Here is an 8,342-nt window from a genome sequence, read left to right on the forward strand (position 1 = left end):
GAGACCACAGTCAGAGACTATTATGCATCACTGCTTTATTACTTTGGCTTCTGGGGGCCCCAGCCCATTTTCCCTTTGAGCTCCAAACTCTGGTTGGGCTGAGTTCCCTGGAGCATCTTCCCTTGGCGTTCAAACCACCGAATCAGGCTGCGGTTCTGGGGGTGGATGCAGACCCTGCGTTGAGACAGGTGAAGCCTGGGAAAGGAAAGGTTCAAAGCTACGGTCATAACTGGGGGAATGAGGGTGAGACCCAGGAGTTAGAGGCAGAGGCCAGACGAAAACCTGAGTTGGCATCAGAATTAGCAATCGGGATGGGGTTGAGATCAGCATCCGGGGTTGGGACTGAGGTCAGAGTCAGGGACAAATCAGGGGCAGAGTCAAAGCTCACACGAAGGCTTGGAGGTGACAGTCCCCGTCAGCTTCCTGAAGTTCCACTCGGATGACCCTCCTCAGTAGCTTGTTTGGGAGTGGCTGTCGGTAGAGCTGAGTACAGCATGCAGTGCTGAGTGCCAGTGGGAATGCTAGGGGAACAGGACCATGTGTTCAGAGGGCTTCTGACCCCAAACTCCATCAGAAGGCTGGAGGCTGGGCTTCCTGGGCCCCTTTCCCTCCATCCCATTCATCCAAACCCAGGCCTTCTAGACCCCCACTCACTCACCTCCTCCAGGGCCTGGGCTCAGGAACAACAGGAGCAGCAGGAGGCTGCTGGTGGGTGAGGGCCCCTTCATGATGCTCAGCCTGGATACTTCCTTCTCTCTCCTCCTCCTTCCCTACCTTTAATCTGGGTGCCTTTTATACCTGGGGCACCAGGTGAGTCAGCCGCAGGTGAAGATGTATTGCTCATCTTGTGACATTCCTGGGCTCTAATTACCACAGACCCCTCCTTTTTTAGGACTCCCGTTTTCCATGGACTCCTAAGTCCTGGGCAGAGAAGCTGGGGAGATGGGTTATGCACATGGGGGCTGATGGTACAGTAAAGGGGGCAGAGGATCCACAGTGGCATCCAGTGAGGACATTCACACTCATACCTGTAGTTAACACATTCACAGTCACACCTGTCACTGGATCAACCTCACATGGTCAGACAACCCCAGACAGAATCATATAGCCCCAGTTGTACTCAAAGTCCCACTCCCACACAGTTGTTTTTTCACAGTCATCCCACCACACAATCACACTAGCACACCCAAATTCTGATGGGGGCACTGTTGGTAGGGTGCGAGCACAGGGCAGGCTGGCACCAGCTTGCTTTCGTTTTCCCCTCCCTGTTTCCTGTCTTAGCCTGCTTGTCTTATCAGCAGACATTGATGGGAATGGGTCCCAAAAGCAGACTGAGTCGTCGTCTCTCCTGGGCCAGTCACATTCAGAGTGAGAAGCTGGGAGAAGTCCCTTTTGGGTGGTAATGCGGTGCCTTGGGGATAACTGAGGTGGGGGTTGCTTTTCCAGGAAGATGAGACAGAGGAAGGATGAGGTAGATAAGTGCACCCGAGGGAAGATCAAAGTTCTTTGGTGCCAGGTTGCTGCTGTCAAACAGATAAAAGACCCAAGAAATCTTACCTTCCTGTTTTTGCCAAGTCCTGTTCCAGAAATGCCAGCCTCCTACCAGCAGGGGCCTGGGGCTTCCAGTGCTTGACTTTTTGAGACATCAGATTCCAGAGCTCAATTATCTCTCCTTTATTCTATTCAAATTCCTGTTTCTCTCTATTGTTGGCCTGGAAGACGCCCCCCCAACCCCAACACAACCAACCCTTACACCCTCTGCACCCCATACTCTTGCTCAAACCCCAAGCTTCCATCTCCTTCCTGTCCCTTCTCTTTTAATCCTGTATCCGGTCCTTAACTCCTCTTCCCCTTAATCCCTCCACCCCAATGCAAAACTATGCCTCCTCTTCCTCCTCTTGTCCTTTCCAGGAAGCTGGGACCAGCAAAGGGTGGGGGCAAGCTGCTAAGTTTAGTGCCCTTGGCACCTTGAAGAATTTCCCACTCTCGGTCTGGAGATTTCAACCCTCCTGTCCTGCTCTCTATGTGAAATGTAAACTGAGTCATAACCCAATAATCCAGCCCTTATCTGGTTGTTTCAGGGATGCCGTCTGCAACCTTGTGCTCTGTGACCAGCTACCTACCCTCTGTGGGGCCGGCCTACTCTTGGGACAGGGACTCACACTTCCCTGGGCATCTTCCTGCTGCACCAATCAGAAGGCACCATCAGCTCCCAGAATAGGGACTAATTCCCTCCCAGGCTGAACAACTCGAGCTTCTCCTCGTGCTCCTGTCCAAGTTAAGGCTCAGAGGTCCTTCCCTGGAGTCTGTTTTGTGGATATTCAGGAAGTCTGAGTATCCTGAGGATTCTGAGGTTTAGGTCCAGGGTTGGACAGGGTGCTCCACTTTGGTCAGGGTTCTTGATGCAGACATTGTGAGGAAATGCCTCAAGAGCCTGCATCCATTCTTGAGGGTGGCCACAACCCAGAGGTCACTCATCTTGGAATTTCTAATACCAGAGGCCTTACAGTCTTTTACCCACCCTCCAGTATGGACTTGTGCCCCAGAGCTTGGTGCAGCCACTAAGGTACCATCATCTTGTCACAAATCTTCATCAGCTGGTGTCACACACCGTGTAGTCTTTTCCAGACCAGTCAGTCCAGAGGGCTTGGAAGGAAGAAACCAAGTCTTCCAGATATGTACCCATCTCTCCCTTCTGGCTTCTCCAAAGACAGGGCCAGCTATAGCCTGCTATGGCAGGGTTGGCCCAGGCTGAAAGCCAGCTCTGCCCCCACTCACAAACTGAGCTCTCTCTTTAGCTTAATTCTTGGTGCCCTCCCTGGTGCTGGGGCAAGTCCCTAATTGAAAGAAGGTCCCCTAGGAGTCCCTGACCCTTCATCACTTTAGGAACTAGTGGATTTCAGGCCAACTAGATGACAAGACAGACAAGGAAGGTAGGGAGCAGGGGCCACTAGGTTCTCCTAGGGAGGTAACATGGGGGACTGATGCCAAGAATCTTTGTACTTCATTTATTTATTTATTGGCTGTGCCACACTGGCATGCAGGATCTTAGTTTCCCAACCTTGGATGGAACCTGTGCTCCCTATGGTGGGAGCACACTAATCTTAACCACTGGACCATCAGGGAATTCCCTGATGTCAATTATCTTTAAACTTGGGATCAGAGTGGAGGAGCCAGTAGCTGGGGTGTTAACTGTAGGAAAGACCTTCAACAGTTCTAAGTCATTCCCCTATGGCAGGCTGACAGCACAGCTTCTATGAATCCTTCCCTCCTCTCACAGCCTACTTCCTACAACTATGGACTTGAAAAATATTTTAGATCCTCTCCCAGGAGAAGATTCTTCAGACACCTGGCAAAGTCCTGTCTAGGAGGAAGGTGGCAGCAGAGAGCTGGGGTTGTGAGAATTTAGGGATGCGGGGATCAGGTTGGGAGGAGGACCAGGTCAGGATTATTCAGTTCCCTCCATACAGGGCACTCAGAGTGATGAGTGTGTGTGTGGCGGGGTGAGGGATTAGGTGGTGGAAGGCAGTCATTGATAGTAAGGGGAGGTTGATTCTGATGAGGGACCGTTAGGAATAATGGGAGCCTGTACACGGAGGGGCACTCTATCAGGGAGAGAGGCCCTGTCAGTAAGGAAAACAGCCGGCGTGGAGAGGGGCTCCCAGCCCGAATGGCGGCAGCGGCGTCAGAGTCAGGAGGGCAGCACGGTGGCTCTGGTTTAAATCTTTAATGCACCGGCTGGCTGAGTAGTGGCGGCGGGGGTGCGGCGGGGGAGGCTGCGGCCGGAGCGCTGGGGAGCAGTGCCCAGGCCACTTGACAGACAGCTCATCAGGCCCCGCAGAGGCTCCAGCTTCTGCTCCCGAGGGTGCGCCGAGCTGTGGGGCGACCCGACACTGGCATGAGATGGGGCGGGGGCTCCTAGCTTCCCCCCGATCGGTTCTCCCGGACTGAGCTTCGCCCATTCCCCGGGCGGGTCCGCGGTATCGCAGGCCCCTCACCTCCGCTCCCTTCGCCACATGCGCAGCCAGGGGAAAAAGTAGAAGCAGCCCCAGTAGATCCTGCAAAGAGAAGGCAGAGCCGGGCGGGGCGGAGCGGGGCTGACCCCACAGACTCCGCCCCTTGGACGCCTGGCCCTTCTCTTGGAAGGCTCCGCCCCGCCCCCTAGAGGCGGTTCTCGATAGCCCACGCCCCTAAGAGGCCCCACCCCTCCCGCTTCTCCCGCCCCCAAAGAACACGCGCCCTCCCCACCCCCCAACCCCGGAGCGGCTTAGGTTCCTCCTCCGCAGAACCCCGCCTCCACTCACTCCTCCTCCGCCTCCAGCGCCACCTCGTATCTCCTCAATCCCGACATGTCCTGGGTTCCGAACGTCTCCTGGGGAGCGGCATGATTGGATCAAGAATTCCCCAACCCCAGGTCCCCTTCTCTGTCATTCTGTGGACAAGACTGACTTGTTCTCGGGTAATATGAGACAGGTGCCCTGGGAAGACTCGGGACAGGGCTGAAGATCTGGGAAGCACTAGACATTAAGGGATTGGGAGGTCGGTCACCTCGGGGGCATGGGGCATTTAGGTGGATAGGGCTTGGAGGTCATAGGGCCGGGATATTTGGGGCCCCGGGTGAGGATTTTCGGGGGATAGGGTCACCTGCAGGGGGGCTGAGGGGTCGGCGCAGCCTAAACGCCCACCCTCCCTGGCTCCACCCCGGAAGCAGACCTTTACGTTATGTCACAGTGACGGCGTCACGCTCTAGGGGTGGGGCTTACCTATTACCCGGAAGGGGCGGAGCCTTAGCATCTCTTCGGAGGAGGCGGAGACCAGATGTCACACTAGGAGGTGGAGCCAGAGTCTATGTCTAAAGCGGGGAGGGGGTGGTGTGGGGAGAGTCGGTATTTATTACTAAGGTGCAGGGCACAGAGCCCTCTTTTATAAGCATGGAGCCAGATATTGGAGCTCCACCCTGGGAAGACGGAGACCTCAGCATCAGGCAGCAAGAAAAGAGCTCTGCGACGCTGTCCTGTACTGTTTTACCAATCCCCTCTCCTCTCCATCTTGGCTTCTTCTCTGACAGTTGCCTTTCTTGTCTGACCCATTCTATGTATATTATACTGGGCAGAGGAGGAATAGGTCTCCAGAGAGGGCCCAGTCTAGACAGGCCATGCTATAGGAATACTTGTTGGCTGAGTGGCATGGGTCAACAGACCTTCCTCTCTGAACTGAGACCTCGTTTCCGGAGATTTTTGTTCCTGCAGTCATAACCAATATTTATTTAGTGACTACTCTGTGCTGGGTAATGTGTGTGGGCATGAGGAAACAGCAGTAAAGAAGACAGGCACAGATTCTGCCCTCAGAGAGCTTATCATCTGGGTTGGACCTGCACGGGGTGGGGTGGGGGTGGGGGTCAAAAGAGACAATAAGATCACATAGAGGAAGCTAACTGGCTGGGGGCTGTAGAGGCTATTCGACTAAAGGCAGGAAAGAGCAATTAACTTAGTGTGGGAGGTTGGAAATAGCTGCCCTAGTTGGTCTGGGGAGTCTGGGAGAGAGCCTTGTGGCTGGACAGTATGGGAGAAAATGACCAGAAATGAATGAAGTAAAAGTTCCCTTAAGCTGAAGTGTGGAGAATAAATTCACCTCTCCTCTTCCCACCACCCCATACTCTTTTTCCCTCTTGTATCTATCTTCCCCTGCTTGAACTACATACAGACAGGTGACAGACAAATCCACTGATGCCAGTTGGAAGCATTGCAGTCTGGGCATGGAGAAGCTGTGCCTCTACCACACTCATCCTTACTAACACTTGCTCTCACACCCACAGTGGCAGTCCTGCCCTGCTGCAGCCAAGTCATGTCTGCAGGAGGCCTGGTCCCCACCGCTTTGGTGATTCACATCCCTTCACTCAGATGCAGGGCTCTGTCTATTGTATAATAATTTGGCCTTTGTCCCTATTCCTGAAAGGGAGACACTACATCTTTGGAATATCCCAACTAATACAAGTTCTTTGCTATTTGTGAGCCCCTTGGGTCACACCTGAATTTATGCTAAGAGACGAGGTGACTTGGGATAGAGGCTGGTCAGCAGAAAGACCAACCGTATCATTGCAGAATTGAGGCTTTGAGCCAACTTGGCTGGGGAGATAGAGTTATGTCACCAACAATTCATTCTTGCCTATGTTTGAAGTCTCAATAAAAATTCTGGACACCAAAGTTCGTGACCTTCCTGTTTGGTGAACATGTACTGTTGGCGAACACGTACTAGGAGGGTGATGTGCCCTTTGTGTCTCCATGGGGAAAGAGCATGGGAGCTCTGCATTGAAATCCTCCTTGTGTGTCTTTCCATTTGGATATTCCTGATTTATATTCAGTTCAGTTCAGTTCAGTCACTCAGTCGTGTCCCACTGTTTGCAACCCCATGAACCGCAGCACGCCAGGCCTCCCTGCCCACCACCAACTCCCAGAGTCCACCCAAACTCATGTCCATTGAGTCGGTGATGCTATCCAACCATCTCATCCTCTGTCGTCCCCTTCTCCTCCTGTCCACAATCTTTCCCAGCATCAGGGTCTTTTCCAATGAGTCAGCTCTTCATATCAGGTGGCCAAAGTATTGGAGTTTCAGCTTCAACATCAGTCCTTCCAATGAACACCCAGGACTGATCTCCTTTAGGATGGACTGGTTGAATCTCCTTGCAGTCCAAGGGACTCTCAAGAGTCTTCTCCAACACCACAGTTCAAAACCATCAATTCTTCGGCTCAACATTCAGAAAACTAAGATCATGGCATCCGGTCCCATCACTTCATGGCAAATAGATGGGGAAACAGCAGAAACAGTGGCTGACTATTTTTCTCGGCTCCAAAATCACTGCAGATGGTGATTGCAGCTGTGAAATTAAAAGATGCTTACTCCTTGGAAGGAAAGTTATGACCAACCTAGACAGCAAATTAAAAAGCAGAGACATTACTTTGTCAACAAAGGTCCGTCTAGTCAAGGCTATGGTTTTTCCAGTGGTCATGTATGGATGTGAGAGTTGGACTATAAAGAAAGCTGAGCGCTGAAGAATTGATGCTTTTGAACTGTGGTGTTGGAGAAGACTCTTGAGAGTCCTACTTTATTAAAAACTAATTGTGAGTATAGAACTTCTGAGTTCTATGAGTCATTCTAGTGAACTCTTAAATCTGAGTTTAAGAACTTCCTGGACTTGTAGCTAGTTAGTCAGAAATGCAGGCAGCCTGAGGACCCCACTTGTTGCTGGCATCTCAAGCAAGCTTGTTGGGATTGTGCCCTTAAACCTGTGGAATCTAACACTAGATCTGGGTGGTTTGTGTCTAAATTGAATAGCAGTTGAATTGAAAGAGCTCCTGGGCTTCCCTACTGGCTCAGCGGTAAATAATCCATCTGACAATGCAGGAGACACAGGTTTGATTCTTGGGTTGGGAAGATCCCCTGGAGAAGGAAAAGGCAGCCCACTCCAGTATTCTTGCCTGGGAAATCCCATGGACAGAGGAGCCTGGCGGGCTACAGTCCATGGGGTCACAAAAACTCAGACGGGACTTAGCAACGAAACAACAAGAATTGCTATCAGAATACCTTTCCACTGAATACACTCCCCACTCTCTCCATCTGTCTGGGTGAACCTTTTTTCCCTTTCATAACTCGCTGTTCCCATAGCTTCCCTGTTCCCATTTCCCACTGTTTGTCTTTAGCTCTGAGAACCTCAACATGCAACTTTTTGGACGAGGGAAGGGGACTGAATTGCCCTATTAGGGGAAGGTTTGCAGTGTCATCCTCTTGAAGGCATTTGAACATCAGTTTTTTCTTTTAATTTATTTATTTTGGCTGCGTTGTGCAGCATGTGGGACCTTAGTTCCTGACTGGAATCAAACCTGTGTTCCTGCCTTGGAAGCTCAGAGTCTTAACCACTGGACCACCAGAAAAGTCTCTTGAACTTCAGTTTTAAGGCTAAGGGTCAGAGCTTAGTTCAGAATTAGAGATCAGAGCAAGGGGAGTGCCTCCCTCTTTCTCAGGTTTCTCCTCACTCCTGCCTCTTCTCTGTGGTCCTAAGATTACTGGAGTGGGAAAGATGGCACCCCGCTGGTCCCCTGGATTCCCTGAGGACAATCACAAGTAGCAGGTTAAGCTACTTGGAGAAGGTCTCCCAGGTGTCCCTAAGCCCATCACAGTGCCTACACATCCATCGCCTGAGACATGTTCCTCTCTTGGCTGAGCAGGGCTAAAGCAAAGGTTCTTTGGAAGCAGGTCCAGCTCTCGGGGCCCTAGGACTCTACCTCCTGGCCCAGCCAGTACTGTCCCTCTCCCCAGCTATTTTCCTAAGCTCCAAGCTGAGCCTA

At 52.0% G+C, this 8,342-nt stretch overlaps 2 protein-coding genes across 5 annotated transcripts; both read right to left on the minus strand.

Annotated features, from left to right (window-relative positions):
- Window positions 1–18: 18 nt before the first annotated feature.
- On the minus strand, window positions 19–2,848 carry CCL27 (C-C motif chemokine ligand 27). Its single transcript, XM_019966459.2, has 3 exons — window positions 659–2,848; window positions 389–521; window positions 19–195 (listed from the first exon to the last, which is right to left on the minus strand). Exons 1-3 carry the CDS (start codon window positions 726–728, stop codon window positions 39–41), a joined length of 360 nt encoding a protein of 119 aa, XP_019822018.1. The 5' UTR covers window positions 729–2,848; the 3' UTR covers window positions 19–38.
- A 148-nt stretch (window positions 2,849–2,996) lies between these two features.
- LOC109563198 (uncharacterized) lies at window positions 2,997–4,732 on the minus strand. 4 transcript variants are annotated; one of them, XM_070795029.1, is made up of 4 exons: window positions 4,714–4,732; window positions 4,305–4,372; window positions 3,999–4,058; window positions 2,997–3,875 (listed from the first exon to the last, which is right to left on the minus strand). In XM_070795029.1, exons 2-4 carry the CDS (start codon window positions 4,349–4,351, stop codon window positions 3,719–3,721), a joined length of 264 nt encoding a protein of 87 aa, XP_070651130.1. In that variant the 5' UTR covers window positions 4,352–4,372; window positions 4,714–4,732; the 3' UTR covers window positions 2,997–3,718. The 4 variants fall into 4 exon arrangements, with proteins under 4 accessions (XP_070651130.1, XP_019822019.1, XP_070651129.1 ...); XM_019966460.2 differs by lacking the exon at window positions 4,714–4,732 and adding an exon at window positions 4,645–4,707; XM_070795028.1 differs by lacking the exon at window positions 4,714–4,732 and adding an exon at window positions 4,645–4,696 and having other exon boundaries at window positions 4,305–4,432.
- Window positions 4,733–8,342: the final 3,610 nt, after the last annotated feature.

The sequence above is a fragment of the Bos indicus genome, chromosome 8 (assembly GCF_029378745.1).
Source record: "Bos indicus isolate NIAB-ARS_2022 breed Sahiwal x Tharparkar chromosome 8, NIAB-ARS_B.indTharparkar_mat_pri_1.0, whole genome shotgun sequence".
NCBI lineage: Eukaryota > Metazoa > Chordata > Mammalia > Artiodactyla > Bovidae > Bos > Bos indicus.

Coding starts and splice junctions, on each gene's coding strand:
- LOC109563198 (XM_070795029.1), bottom strand. CDS start 4,351: ATGTCGGGATTGAGGAGATACGAGGTGGCGCTGGAGGCGGAGGAGGA. Junction 4,059..4,304: donor GCGCTGGAGGCGGAGGAGGA/GTGAGTGGAGGC, acceptor TTCTCTTTGCAG/GATCTACTGGGGCTGCTTCT. Junction 3,876..3,998: donor ATGTGGCGAAGGGAGCGGAG/GTGAGGGGCCTG, acceptor GTCGCCCCACAG/CTCGGCGCACCCTCGGGAGC.
- CCL27 (XM_019966459.2), bottom strand. CDS start 728: ATGAAGGGGCCCTCACCCACCAGCAGCCTCCTGCTGCTCCTGTTGTTC. Junction 522..658: donor GAGCCCAGGCCCTGGAGGAG/GTGAGTGAGTGG, acceptor CTGTTCCCCTAG/CATTCCCACTGGCACTCAGC. Junction 196..388: donor TGTCACCTCCAAGCCTTCGT/GTGAGCTTTGAC, acceptor TTCCTTTCCCAG/GCTTCACCTGTCTCAACGCA.